The 15,988-nt window shown below is 38.7% G+C and overlaps 1 protein-coding gene across 1 annotated transcript in view; it reads left to right on the forward strand.

Annotated features, from left to right (window-relative positions):
• cep89 (centrosomal protein 89) overlaps nucleotides 1-8,081 on the forward strand; it is a 128,381-nt gene extending 120,300 nt beyond the window's left edge. The window contains exon 19 of the mRNA XM_084109634.1: nucleotides 7,081-8,081. Coding sequence (XP_083965760.1) covers nucleotides 7,081-7,396 — 316 coding nt within the window. The 3' untranslated portion in view covers nucleotides 7,397-8,081. The remainder of the gene's footprint in view (nucleotides 1-7,080) is intronic.
• Nucleotides 8,082-15,988: the final 7,907 nt, after the last annotated feature.

The raw sequence follows: 15,988 nt of genomic DNA on the forward strand, positions 1-15,988 counted from the left end.
AGTAGTGGGAACACCTCTGCGCGTACAATTCTGCATCCAGAGCTGCATAGGGGACAAATAGAGTGGACTAAAATTAGTAGTGGCTACCTCAAATGGTTAAAACAATGTGACAAAAATATAGTAAGCATTACTATACTAATTACTAATATAAGCTACTAATATAGAAGCAAATAAAGTGAGAGACTATACATGTCATATACATGTAATTTTAATGCTCTGGCCTTTGCAGATATTTAAAGATGGCCATCTTTAAGCATAGCAGACTCTTTGGATTTATATGAAATGTAACACTTTACAATAAGATTACATTTTTAGCATTAACTAAGGTTAATAAATGTTGTAGTATTGTTCATTGTTAGTTTGTTAATTTCAACATTTACTAAATACATTTTAAATTGAGTTGTAATTTTTATTTTACCTGTTAACCTTAGTTAATGTACTATGAACTAACATGAATGATCAAGGTACAACTGTATTGCTCAAATATTAATACATGCTATAAAAATGTATATTCCATAATGCATATAGTTCATGAAAGCTAGCTAATGGCGCTTTTCCACTACACAGTACCAGCTCGCCTCGCCTTTGTTTGGTTTTCCACTGTGTAAAAGTCGTACCTGTACCTGTACCTGCTTCCAGGTACTTTTTTTCGTATCACCTCCGGCGAGGTTCTGAGTGAGCTGAGGCGATACTAAAATGTGACGTGAAAACACGGCAGACTGCTGATTGGTCAGAGAGTCTACGGCAAGATTACGTCACGGCAGTTTCCTGCGGCGTCGCTATGACGACCAGGTACTATTGTGGAGGTACTATCTTCAATGGAAAACGGAGCGAAAAGTGAGCCGAGGCGAGTTGAGTTGAGCTGGTATTGGTAATGGAAAAGCGCCATAAGTGTTACCTATTACATTTACTTATGTTTCTAGGTTATAGCTAAAGAAACAAACATTTGAACTGTAATATTTTAATGTTGAAATTATTTTCTGTAGAATTCGTTCTGTAGAACTTCTCATTTTAAAGCTAAGTAATATGTATTTTTTTTTCGCCGCTAGGGGTCGCTAACCTCTTACAATAACAAAGGCGTAGGTTGATGACGCATAAGCGGAATTATGGAACTTGCCGTCATGCCGAAGGATCTAATAATGTTTATGGATGAGTGAATACATTGATGATTTTAACATGACTGTGGTATGAAGCAGGGCACGATTGCTAATGAGAGACAGATATCAGCGCCACACGCGAGTCCCGCGGATATAAAGGAATAAGGACAGTTCATTCTACCGAACTAACTTACCCGCAAGTGCTGAATTATTACTCACACAGGTCAGTTTATTAGACGAATGAAACTTGTGAGGTAATGCAGCTCTGTTTCACTTGGTCTACACTAAACTGCATTTGAGTGTGTTGAAAGTTATAATGTTACTCTGTGTTAGTTTATCTGTGTATGGGACTAGCAGTAAGCTAGATCAACACTATAGAATAACATCATATTCTAATATTTCATCATGTTGAGCTATATAACATTGATTCGTTTTATGTACATTTGCTCACCTCTACATTTGCGCGTCTCTGTCAAGTCGAAGTTTGTCACGGACGTGGAGCTCTCGGCATCTCGAAAACGCCACGCTTATATTGATCCTCGTTTTAGTTCTCCTTTTGTCCCAAAGTCTGCTTGCCATGGTCCATAATGTTTGAACGAAACAACAACAGCGTGAGCTCAGCGTAAACAACAACTCTGCGTTTCGTCTAATATGGGCTAGACGTAACGCAGACAGTTGTCCACGTCTGTCGCCATGGTTACTATGGCAGTACGAGCGGAAACCAGGGATAACGCGGATATTAGTGGATATTAACATTGTAGATTAGTGTACAATGTTTTATAATAATTTTTTTTTTCTTATTTAGTGTCCATTTTATTCATTTAACATATTTAATATTGGGGGCATCCAAGTTATTTGACACATTTGAACATTTAAAAAAAAAAAAGTAAAAGTTACTTTCCTAGGTAATTAGTTACTTTTATAATGATGTAATTCAGTTACTATCTCAGTTACTATTTGTGAGAAGTAACTATTAACTATAACTAATTACTGTTTTAAAGTAACCTGCCCAACAGCAACTGTTTATTAGATCATTTTCATCTTAGTAGTTCCAAAATTCCTGAGGCTGACGACACATTATGAGATCAAAAAACAATCTGCTTGTTAAACACGCCCCGCAGCGCCACCCAGTGCATTTGATTATAAATGCGAGTTAGTGCTTGGGATTTATATTTACATATTTATATACACAGTGATTATTCCTTTTTTTTAGCACTGGACCATAGTGAGTGATGATAAGGAGGTGAACTTGATTGAGTCGTTAGTGTTGTCAACTCACATGAGAGTTAACGGCTCAATCATTTAATAACTCACTCCTTAGGGAAGCAAACCCCTACTTAGAAACCCAGCAGTGGCTGAGGAGTGGTAGCAAACTAAATAGCAGGGATAATTTGCTCTGTTTAGTTTGCTTTCGCATTACCTGAAGAGGGAAATCAAAAAGGGGAACGAATTTTAAAAATGTTTCTTTAATTTTTTTTTGCAGTTATAATTGAATGCACTGGGTGGCGCATGTTTAACAAGTGGATTGTATTGTATCACATAATGTCGTCGTCTGCCTCGCGAAGTTTGGAATTACTTAGATGAAAATGATATTACAAAATGGAATTACTTTTAATCAAATTTATTAATGAAACTGAGTTATCATAATATCACCACCACAATGAGAAATCACATGAAATCCAAACGCCAGTCAACTGAGGAACAGCTGTCCATCACGCATTCACGACGGCTGCAGGTAAGCGCAGCTGTACCCCGAGGGAATTGTGATCCGAGATGATAACTTCTGGTAGCAAAATGATTTTGAGACATATGCGTCCTTTAAGTTTCGTTGAGGGAGACAGGTTTAAGAACAGAAAACGCAAAGTGCTGTTAGTAACTGCAACATCTGTCAGCGCAGCGCGTTTTCTCACTCGAGCATGTGGATATTTTTGTTTTTCTCAACATGAACGTGAAACAATATAAATACGATAATGCTGACTCGAGTGCATATGTAGGCTACGTTACATTCTGTACAATAACTGCAGTCTGCTTTATTATCGTTTTTTTCCGTTCGCGCTGCTTGAGCTTAAATGCATGTGAGTGGACGCTTTCCTTATTGCAATGCCTCCCGTCTTCGGACTGTGGCAGACCAGAACCCCTAGAGCAGGGATAGACAACTCCAGTCCTGGAAGGGCCACTGTCCTGCAGAGCTTAGCTCCAACCCTAATTAAACACACCTGAACAAGGCAATCAGTGTTTTCAGGATTACTAAATAGATACAGGCAGGTAAGTTTTTATCAGGGCTGAAGCTAAACTCTGCAGGACAGTGGCCCTCCAGGACCGGAGTTGTCTATCCCTGCCCTAGAGGCTTAAGGCCGGGTGTCCACCAAAGCGTTTTTTCACGCGGCTGGCGTATTTTTTCAATTGTTTCAATGGGAGCGCCACGTTTTTAAAACGCCACGAGCATAACGAGCCGTTTTTTCACGCTGAAGTGTTGAGCGCTCGGCGTTTTTTACAGGTCGCCGAAAGTTGAAGAATGTTCAACTTTGGGTAAAACGCAGTGCTCATCACTGTCACTTTTTACCCAACCATCCAATCACAGTGGAGACAAATACCACACCGACCAACCGCCACATTCTGCTTGTACAACATCAACAGATGACAACAACAAGCATAATAATGGAACAAAATAATTTAAAACAAGAGCCAGAGAAAATACGTTACATTGTATCGACATTTATAGAATCAACACAGAAACAAAATATGTGTGAAATGAGATACTAGTGACACTTTCACAGATATTCTGTATCATAACAAGCAAAGCGTCTCAACTGAAAAAAATGCTGTTTTCAGCTGGCTAAAAACGCTTTGGTGGACACACAGCCTAAGGCGGAGATCTAGCTCGGAGCGGAATGTATTTCTTGAATGCTACCGACTGCGCCCTCACCTCTCTAAACTTTCCAACCACTGTCTAGACCAGGGGTCGGCAACCTTTTTGTCATAAAGTGCCATTTTTAAGTTTCTGAGTTCATCACTGTGCCGCAACACACACATAGCCTATATATATATATATATATATATATACACACACACACACACTCTCATATAAATACACAAACATTTTACATTTTCATAATGGCTTACACAGAAATAGTACAGAAATTTAAATGTTTCTCTGGAAATTTGTTTTAGATTTAGATAGAGAATTTAATAGTATTTATAACTCCTAGATGCACCGATTACAATTTTCTTGGCTGATTCCGATTTCTGTTTTTTCATTGAGTTTGACCTGCCGATACCGATTTTAGCCGATTCCGATTTTTTTTTTCTAACCACTTTACATCACACAGAAATATATATATATATATATATATATATATATATATATATATATATATATATAGGCTATATATATTTTTTTTTAATAAAATATCATATCCTTTTAACCAAACTGAATAATAAAAACAAGTTTAAATGGGTACATTTTATATAAATATTTTTGAGTCTTCATTTTCTTTTATTTCTGACATAACCTAATCCAGTTCTTGTTAAAACACACTAGACATGCACATTCTGTGCATTTTGGGCACTTTTGTTTGAAATCATTTGTGTTATTTTGTCCATCAAATGTGTGCTTTCACTTTAATTGAGCGTGAGCAGCACAGACAAAATAGACTCGGCGGCGAAACCCTCGCTTCACTGCTGCTCACGCGACGCTCCTGTTGGGCGCTCACGCGCTGCTCCTGCTCCCGGTGTGAATGCACTCATTGATTAACATGCACGGCGAAAAAAATATGCGTGAAACGGCCGTAATTCACGAGGTTTCCTACATGTGCGTTCCGTGTGCACATGTGATGCTGGTGTTGCGCGATGTTAATCATGGGGAGCCCGAGTGCATTTGACCGGCATAAAATCGGCATATGTCAGACTGACTGGCCGGTCGCCGGTTATGGCTGATAACGTGAAAATCGGCTAATTTCGGTCACCAGCGGATCAATCGGTGCATCTCTCCTAACTTAATAAAATAAGGGTTTTTTTTGCTATGAGGAATTATTACATCAAAATGTAGATCTGTGTGCAGGTAGACTACTTTATCTGAATGAAATACATACACTTCTCTCGCATTTGCTTGCGTGCCAGCGATTAACCCTCCGCGTGCCAGTGTTGGCACGCGTGCCTTAGGTTGCTGACGTCTGGTCTAGACAGACGTGCTAAAGTTCAGGGCAAGACTGATCCAGATCTTTTAGCAGATGGTGCAGGGCCCACCTGGCCTGACCTGCTACAGCATACACCCTGCCATTTCAAGCACCAGGTGGTTTGAAGCAGCTGGATTGCATGGCAGGAGCCATCAAATAGGATGACTCACCCTGGTAGAGATAGCTAGCAAGTGTCTCTTCCACAGGGGGTATCCTCGCATATCCCTGCTTGTTTAATCCTTGTTTGGATGTTGATAAGGATAAATCTGTGCTGAATATGGCTTCCCCCATGACTTCTCTACTTCGGCGTGCAGTTCGGGAAGAAATGAAAGGCTCAAGGGGAAAGGGCGAACATGGCCTAACAAGAAGCGCTCATCCAGCCTACCACGAATGACCTGTTTTTCACACCCCCAAGCCAGATCCAGTCTGGTTGTGGCATAGGCCATGATGTCCAGTAAACACACTTTCCTCGACCTCTTCAACCACATCCACCTCCTCATGGTGCGGATGACCTGCTGGATCAGATGACTCGAGAAACAGCACATCCTGATCAAGGCGCAAGAAAGAGCCATCTCTTTCTCGAACTCCTCTGCAAGCTTGACTTGCAATCCCCACAACTGAAGCCTCCGCTGTACCTCAGCAACAGCGGGGCCTGAGCCGCAAGGCACAGACACTTGTCCCACATCCCTCGAAAATAGAAACAAAAGTGAACAGAGTTTTCTCAATGTAAATTTCTCTCAATGGGTGCATTCAAAATTTGAGCACTGAACGGACACAGAGGCACACACTTCCTAAAACACTTGCTAGGATTCTCCATTTTAGATCCTGCCTTCACCACACGCTAACAGCACAACGGCTCCTGAAGACAAAAAAGCTGATGATGTATACTTCGGGTGCCCTTTTATACTTCTGGGCGCTCCACTATTGACGTAACGGACTATCGTCAACCAATCAAATTGGAGTGTTTTCACTTCACTGATTACACTGATGGCATCCCCATAGCGTCTATCTAACATACTCACAAATATTCACACATAAACATCATGTTTCATTCTGTTTCTGAGGTACGTGGTGTCTGAAGCAGTGTGAGAGGAGATGAGTTTGAACAAGTCTGCTCGAGATGCTGTGTATTGAGGCAGGTAGAAGAGAAGATGGCAGCTTAAAACACATCTTAATAACACACCAGAATCCCGCAAAGTAAAGGGCACTTACAGAGATGACTCGCCACTTTCCACACAGTGGGAGACAAAGAGAGGTAGACTGTCATTGTCATAAACCTTGTCATAAACCACACAGTGTGTGTGTGTGTGTGTGTGTGTGTGTGTGTGTGTGTGTGTGTGTGTGTGTATTTATGCATGTGTGTATGCATGTGGAAGCGAGGATGTGCGTCAACAGATGGTTGGGCTAATTGATCTATCATTACGACAGCTTACACACCTCTGCCGCTCGGTCATCTACTTCGTTCTCTCGCTCTGTTCATGTTTGTGCTTCAGCACATTTCCAGTTAATACCTGTTATTATTGCACAGCTGAGCCCTCAGAATCCTGGTGAGCGAATCCACTGCTATTGACTGGAGGGTACAAAATGACTGAAAGGTCGCAGAAATTTGTGTGTTCATGTGTATTTTGAATGCTTGTGTGTGTTTGCTTGAGTGTGAAGCAAGACATTCTCCCTTTTTTAGAGCACTTGATGGAACAAGAGAGCACGTATTTGAATCAGGAAAGCCTATCCATACTGCAAATTAAACAAGCCTCTCTCTCTCTCTCTCTCTCTCTCTCTCTCTCTCTTTCTCTCTGTGTGTTTCTCAGAGAAGTGGAAGGTGATTTGGAGGTGGTTTGGGAGGCAGCGACCAGAGAAAGTCAGCGCTTGAGAGAGGTGGTGTTGAGGAGCAGTACACTAAGTCCAGCCACCATGGCTCCAGCCCTACGCAGCACTTCCGGCAAGTCTCCTGCCAGGATCCCCCGTATAGAGGATCATTTGTCCTGCTCACTGCCCCCTCCCTTCACCTCCAGACAGAGTCGTCTGCCACATCCTTTACAGTGCAGCCCCATGTATGACTCCGATTCTGACCAGCACCAGAATCCGTCATCTGATGAGAGTGACAAGAGCGGACAGGATTCCTAATAATTCCGGATTCTCCTTAACAAGGGTTTTAAGTTCATGAATTCATTTTCATGGTTTACCTGAATGCTGAATGTGTTTTCATTTAAAATACATAAGGCCCTTAAATACACAACCATTCTTTCTGTTAACTTTGATAAATGTGCTTTGATGTTTTTTCCCAGCATATATGTGTATCACAGTGTTCTCGATTGTTAATAATGATTATCCTGTAGATGGAGCGTTTATTGAGCTACTGAGCTAAATTCAGAAAGCATTTGTGACAGAGCAGTTCCAGCAGTGGATGCACAGGAAATTCTGTTAAACAAGCCATTTGATGAAGGATTGAGCAACAGAAATCTCATTCTCTCTCTAGAAAAAAGGCTTTGCACAAAAGTTTGCACTGTCTAAGGTTGCCCCTCATAATTTTCTATAATAAGGACAAAGTACGGTATACAATAATATAATTAGCATCTCTGTTTGTTGATTTTTTTTTCTCGTGACCCGCAGTGAGCTCAAGTCTCTGCTGTTCCAAATTACTAAAACAGTAAAAATTTCTTGAGGGAAACAGTAACTCCATTTGATTATGCATATACTGCCTCATCAGTAAACATGTCAAGGTTATCTTAAAGTCACCATGAAATCAAAATTGACAATTCTTATTTTTAGGGAATATTGCAGTTTATTGTTATTATAATAAATTATTTATCTGTGCACATAACTTTTTTAAATTCATGTGCCCCAACCATTGACGGAATTTTCCTGTAGGGGCACTATTACGCAACTTCTGAAAGAGTAAATGATATCTGGATCAAAACACATGCAAAAAAGAAGCAGAAACAAGTGATAAAAGCTTTGCTTAGGGCAGTGGTATTTAAATGGCAGACCACGGTCCGGTTCCGGACCCTGGATTGGTTCCATCCGAACCATAGGATCCGAACCAATTGATAATTGCGCCATTTGACCGTTTCTAGAGATTAAAGTGAGCAGCACATCAAAACAACAGACCACAAGCGCTCAGGGTTGTTTATGGTAATGATCTTTCAGCACTACATTCTCTAATATTTTTATCTAGAGCCAAACACGCTTCATTCAAGCCATTTCTAAACCATGCACGTTCTCTCTCCTGCTAAAGACTTAAAGCACCACATTAAGAGCTGCAGAAGGCACGGTTATTTTAACAACAAGAATGCAGTAAATAAAATTTTTCTTTCTGTCATAAACTCTGACCGTTTAGATAAACCAGGTTTGTGACAAGTTACGCGTGAACTTTAGACGTTTTGTTTTTTCATACATTTAGCATTTAAAGCATTTCATAATAAATTATAAATTGGAAAATTATTTAGAGATGGCAAGGGAAGGCAAAAAAAAACTTTGAAATTACTTGTTAACTTTGTTAAATTTGTGCTCATGATGAGATCTTTCATTATTAGATTGTTTGTTTTAGTAGTTTATTACTTTGAGCAAAATATAAAAATGTTCCATATGTTTCTTCTTACGTGTCTGATGGCCCTCTATGTACCATACGCATAGTTGTTTAAATGTAAAATAAATAAATAATAGCCTGATAAAACATCTGATCTTACCTTTTTAGATTCATATCCAGTTGGGAGATATATTTATTTTTTTGTCAATATTGGTTAAAATTCTTAGACATCACTGCTTTGGCTTGTGTGATTTTTGGCCCATATGTTAACACTCCAAATGATCTTTTTCACTTGGGTGTGTATATTGGATCTGCACATTACTGTAGTTCTTTAAGTGAAAGCAGCCTAAAATAAGAATTAGTAGAGTATATGTTTTATTCATACAGTGAAGAAAATTTATTTTTTCATTCGATTATTCAGTTTCATAATTGAAAGCTGCTTTTAGGCATACCTACTTTACCTGGAAAATTTAAAGCAGTTTATTTTATCTGCATCTTTCTTTTATTGTATTTGTCCTGTATTGTTTGTTTGTTTGCTTTTTGAATGCTGACATTAATGCCTTCTGCAAAAAAAAAAAAAAAAAAAAAAAAACATGATTCAAGGAAAACAATTCAAAGTAAATGTTATTTACAAATGTGCATGTGTGATATAGTGCAAGAATCTGGATGTAGTGTTGCAACAAAATTTGTTTTTGTGTAAAAGATAAACTTAGAGTTATGCTAAGTTAACAGCATTTGTAGCAATGTCGTTTTACAAAATAATAGTAATAATTAATAATAATAATCCATGTACATGAATTAGATCAAATATTGAAGGCCATGTGGTCGGCCATCAAACACAGAAATGGACTAGATAGAAAAAGATCCGTTGCCATGATTTTTGGAATGACTTATCGCAAGAGGTAAAAATTACGTTTTAGTTCGCATCACATTGGTTAATGGAAACGCTGTCATTTTGCAATAGTTTTTATCGACATTTAGAAAATATCACAAAACCTTTGCGCAAATCTGTAATGGAAACGCATCTACTGTAACCGTAACCAATTAAATAGGTGGTTTGGGGGAAAAATTGCGCTTCCTCATTAACTTTGAAACAGGAAGAAGTATTGAGAAGTCTTAACCCTCTTAATTTTTTTTTTAAAAATCGCTACTTTTCAAAAATGAATCATTACTTTCCTCAAAATGAATCGCTACTTTCCTCAAAATTAATCACTACTTTTCTAATAAAGAATCGCTACTTTCCTCAAAATTAATCGCTACTTTTCAAAAAAAGAATCGCTACTTTTCAAAAAAGAATCGCTACTTTTTTCAAAATGAATCGCTACTTTTCAAAAAAGAATCGCTACTTTTCTCAAAATCAATCGCTACTTTTCATAAAATGAATCGCTACTTTTCAAAAAAGAATCGCTACTTTTCTCAAAATGAATCGCTACTTTTCAAAAAATGAATCGCTACTTTTCAAAAATGAATCTGCTACTTTTCTAGAATGAATCTGCTACTTTTCTAGAATGAATCTGCTACTTTTCAAAAATGAATCGCTACTTTTCTAAAAAAAATGCTACTTTTCTCAAAAAATTGCTACTTCCTACTTTTCTCAAAAAAGAATCGCTACTTTTCTCAAAAAGATTCGCTACTTTTCAAAAACGAATCGATACTTTTCAAAAAAGAAGCGCTACTTTTCAAAAAAGTTAAAATATATTATATATTATATATTTTTATATATTATAAAATTTAAAATATATTTCAAATAAAATTTGGTATATTTATTTTTCACAAGGTTGTGTATATTTGATCCATGCATTACTGTAGTTCTTAAAGTGAAAGCAGCCTAATATAAGGATCAAAAGAGTATACGTTTTATTCATACAGTGAAGAATATGCAGTTTTATTTTATCACTTGATTATTCAATTGTATTCTTGAATGCTGCTTTTAGGTAGCCTAGCAAGCCAGACCCACATCAAGATGTTGGCTCTGGGAACTCACCATTGGCACGGCTCAATCCGAGGGGCGGGATAATCGGTTGTCTTTCAAATTCCCTCTGCACGCAATAGGACAGCGCTACAACCAACCAGAGCGTTTTCCCATCAGCGGAGCTAGTTGATAGATTAAACTTTTGTCGTATCTGGTCGGCAAAACTACGAACACATCTTCCTTTTTTAAGAATGACTTAAGTGCTGTTCTTTGTTCTTTTCTCAAAGAAAAGCTTAACTCCAAGGACTCCAGAGTTGCGGCCAAAGCCGATTCAAAAGACCGCTGTTCACCAGCAGCAGCAGCCATTCTTTGTTTTCAAGTAGCAGGGAACCGTCGCAACTCTGTCGTCATCATGTTAAGCCCGCCCGCCAACTCTATACATGATGCGATTGGCCTGACTAGAATTTGATTTTCCAGCTCGAAAGCCAACGAGCTGGAAAACCAGACCCACCCTGGCTGCAAAATAAAATTTGCTGCCGCTTGGGTGCGTCTAGATTTATAGGCTAGCTTTTAGGCATACCTACTTTACCTGGAACATTTAAAGCAGTTTATTTTATTTGCATATTTAGGGGCCAAGCCCCGAAGGGGCTATGGCACCTATTGTATCTGTTAGTTTTCTTATTATTATTAGGGGCCAAGCCCCGAAGGGGCTATGGCACCTATTGTATCTGTTAGTTTTCTTATTAGGGGCCAAGCCCCGAAGGGGCTATGGCACCTATTGTATCTGTTAGTTTTCTTATTATTAGGGGCCAAGCCCCGAAGGGGCTATGGCACCTATTGTATCTGTTAGTTTTCTTATTATTATTATTATTATTATTCTTCTTCCTCCTCTTGAAGTCTATGGCAGCCCTATGAACCATACATAGGAAAATGATGAAATTTGGCACACTTGTAGTGATGGTAATGAAAAGTAATTGTAGCAATTTTTGAGTCTCTAGGTCCAACTCTATAGCGCCACCAGCAGTTCAAAAATTCAACATTGAAATGGTTATAACTTTTGAACCCTTTGATCTAGAAAAATGAAACTTAGTACACCTGATTCATCTCATCATGCTGATTAGAACCAATATCTTACATTAAGACTCCGCCCATTACAGTAGTGGCCATTTTGAAAAGTACAGTATGCAGTTTTTTTGCTACTCCTCCTTCAAAATTGGTCTAATTTTGTCCAAACATGTACTCAAATGATCTTCGGACTGAGCCGCATAAAAGTACTGTCCCCGATTTTTTTTATTCTTCTCTGATCAAAAGTTATGACGTCGCAAACTTAACGAGGTCGACCCAAAATTGGTTCAGAAGCTATAGCTCGGCCAAACTTTGATCAATCGAAACGAAAATTGGTACACTTCATCGGAAGCATGATCTGAGGTTCCATGCCAAAGTTGGGAACAGCGCCACCTACGGGTCATGAGATATGGAAAATGCATATTTTGGCCAATAACTTATGAACAGTTTGTCAGAAAATTATAAACTTGGTGTCTATCGATTCCTTGGGTCATGACAAATCCGTGGATATCGATTTTGCCATGATGGGATGTACCACGTGTCCGCCATTTTGAATGATGTCATAATTTGCAATATCTTTTAAACTATTTGAAATTTCTTCACCAAATTTGGTATGGATCATCATTAGCATGGCCCGAAGGTACCTGAGAAATTTGATCACAGCGCCACCTAGTGTTCCAGAGATATCATTGTTTTTTGAAAAAACGCTTATAACTTTTGCTAACATTGCTTGAAATTTGATTTCTTTATGTCAATATATTCCTTGGCTTATGCCGATTTCAACGATATCTCATATGTTATTTATCAACAATGTGACTGGCCGCCATATTGGAGTGAATGTAAAACAGTTTTTTCGCTACTCCTCCTTCAAAATTGGTCTAATTTTGTCCAAACATGTACTCAAATGATCTTCGGACTGAGCCGCATAAAAGTACTGTCCCCGATTTTTTTGCTATACTGGAAAAAAAAAGTTATGATGTCGCAAACTTAATGAGGTCGACCCATAATTGGTTCAGAGGCTGTAACTTGTGAACAGTTTGTCACAAAATCATAAAATTGGTGTCTATCGATTCCTTGCGTCATGTCGAATCTGAGGATATCTATTTTGCCAGCATTGGATGTACCACATCATAAGCTATATTAGCATTAAGTTAGCTTAGCATGCTAATCTCGTTAACATGATTTTGTGTGCTCATTCACACACTGAAGCCTCTCCTCTGCAGCTTTGTAAAACATGTCCTCTGGGTGGCCCAAGTGGTTCAACCATGCGTCATGAATCCCGAACCATTGTGGTCGTGGGTTCGAGACCAATGTGGGGCGACTTTGAAATTGTGTATAAAATAATAATTTAAATTCCTTCCGGCTCTGCACTGCTGTTGGTGCTTAAATGCTAGCTGTGCTGCTGTAATTGATGTGCTTACTGTGCTTGATGTACATTAAATTTCTGATGTTTTGCTCTTCTGGCTCCGCATTGCGCTACAGCGGCTGTTGCTTGCTCTGCCTTGCAGGGCTTGGCCCCGTATTGCTGCTTGCAGCTATATTTATTATTATTATTATTCTTCTTCCTCCTCTTGAAGTCTATGGCAGCCCTATGAACCATACATAGGAAAATGATGAAATTTGGCACACTTGTAGTGATGGTAATGAAAAGTAATTGTAGCAATTTTTGAGTCTCTAGGTCCAACTCTATAGCGCCACCAGCAGTTCAAAAATTCAACATTGAAATGGTTATAACTTTTGAACCCTTTGATCTAGAAAAATGAAACTTAGTACACCTGATTCATCTCATCATGCTGATTAGAACCAATATCTTACATTAAGACTCCGCCCATTACAGTAGTGGCCATTTTGAAAAGTACAGTATGCAGTTTTTTTGCTACTCCTCCTTCAAAATTGGTCTAATTTTGTCCAAACATGTACTCAAATGATCTTCGGACTGAGCCGCATAAAAGTACTGTCCCCGATTTTTTTTATTCTTCTCTGATCAAAAGTTATGACGTCGCAAACTTAACGAGGTCGACCCAAAATTGGTTCAGAAGCTATAGCTCGGCCAAACTTTGATCAATCGAAACGAAAATTGGTACACTTCATCGGAAGCATGATCTGAGGTTCCATGCCAAAGTTGGGAACAGCGCCACCTACGGGTCATGAGATATGGAAAATGCATATTTTGGCCAATAACTTATGAACAGTTTGTCAGAAAATTATAAACTTGGTGTCTATCGATTCCTTGGGTCATGACAAATCCGTGGATATCGATTTTGCCATGATGGGATGTACCACGTGTCCGCCATTTTGAATGATGTCATAATTTGCAATATCTTTTAAACTATTTGAAATTTCTTCACCAAATTTGGTATGGATCATCATTAGCATGGCCCGAAGGTACCTGAGAAATTTGATCACAGCGCCACCTAGTGTTCCAGAGATATCATTGTTTTTTGAAAAAACGCTTATAACTTTTGCTAACATTGCTTGAAATTTGATTTCTTTATGTCAATATATTCCTTGGCTTATGCCGATTTCAACGATATCTCATATGTTATTTATCAACAATGTGACTGGCCGCCATATTGGAGTGAATGTAAAACAGTTTTTTCGCTACTCCTCCTTCAAAATTGGTCTAATTTTGTCCAAACATGTACTCAAATGATCTTCGGACTGAGCCGCATAAAAGTACTGTCCCCGATTTTTTTGCTATACTCGAAAAAAAAAGTTATGATGTCGCAAACTTAATGAGGTCAACCCATAATTGGTTCAGAGGCTGTAACTTGTGAACAGTTTGTCACAAAATCATAAAATTGGTGTCTATCAATTCCTTGCGTCATGTCGAATCTGAGGATATCTATTTTGCCAGCATTGGATGTACCACATCATAAGCTATATTAGCATTAAGTTAGCTTAGCATGCTAATCTCGTTAACATGATTTTGTGTGCTCATTCACACACTGAAGCCTCTCCTCTGCAGCTTTGTAAAACATGTCCTCTGGGTGGCGCAAGTGGTTCAACCATGCGTCATGAATCCCGAACCATTGTGGTCGTGGGTTCGAGACCAGTGTGGGGCGACTTTGAAATTGTGTATAAAATAATAATTTAAATTCCTTCCGGCTCTGCACTGCTGTTGGTGCTTAAATGCTAGCTGTGCTGCTGTAATTGATGTGCTTACTGTGCTTGATGTACATTAAATTTCTGATGTTTTGCTCTTCTGGCTCCGCATTGCGCTACAGCGGCTGTTGCTTGCTCTGCCTTGCAGGGCTTGGCCCCGTATTGCTGCTTGCAGCTATATTTATTATTATTATTATTATTCTTCTTCCTCCTCTTGAAGTCTATGGCAGCCCTATGAACCATACATAGGAAAATGATGAAATTTGGCACACTTGTAGTGATGGTAATGAAAAGTAATTGTAGCAATTTTTGAGTCTCTAGGTCCAACTCTATAGCGCCACCAGCAGTTCAAAAATTCAACATTGAAATGGTTATAACTTTTGAACCCTTTGATCTAGAAAAATGAAACTTAGTACACCTGATTCATCTCATCATGCTGATTAGAACCAATATCTTACATTAAGACTCCGCCCATTACAGTAGTGGCCATTTTGAAAAGTACAGTATGCAGTTTTTTTGCTACTCCTCCTTCAAAATTGGTCTAATTTTGTCCAAACATGTACTCAAATGATCTTCGGACTGAGCCGCATAAAAGTACTGTCCCCGATTTTTTTTATTCTTCTCTGATCAAAAGTTATGACGTCGCAAACTTAACGAGGTCGACCCAAAATTGGTTCAGAAGCTATAGCTCGGCCAAACTTTGATCAATCGAAACGAAAATTGGTACACTTCATCGGAAGCATGATCTGAGGTTCCATGCCAAAGTTGGGAACAGCGCCACCTACGGGTCATGAGATATGGAAAATGCATATTTTGGCCAATAACTTATGAACAGTTTGTCAGAAAATTATAAACTTGGTGTCTATCGATTCCTTGGGTCATGACAAATCCGTGGATATCGATTTTGCCATGATGGGATGTACCACGTGTCCGCCATTTTGAATGATGTCATAATTTGCAATATCTTTTAAACTATTTGAAATTTCTTCACCAAATTTGGTATGGATCATCATTAGCATGGCCCGAAGGTACCTGAGAAATTTGATCACAGCGCCACCTAGTGTTCCAGAGATATCATTGTTTTTTGAAAAAACGCTTATAACTTTTG

Source organism: Abramis brama (genome assembly GCF_963993115.1).
Source record: "Abramis brama genome assembly, chromosome: 3".
Classification (NCBI taxonomy): domain Eukaryota; kingdom Metazoa; phylum Chordata; class Actinopteri; order Cypriniformes; family Leuciscidae; genus Abramis; species Abramis brama.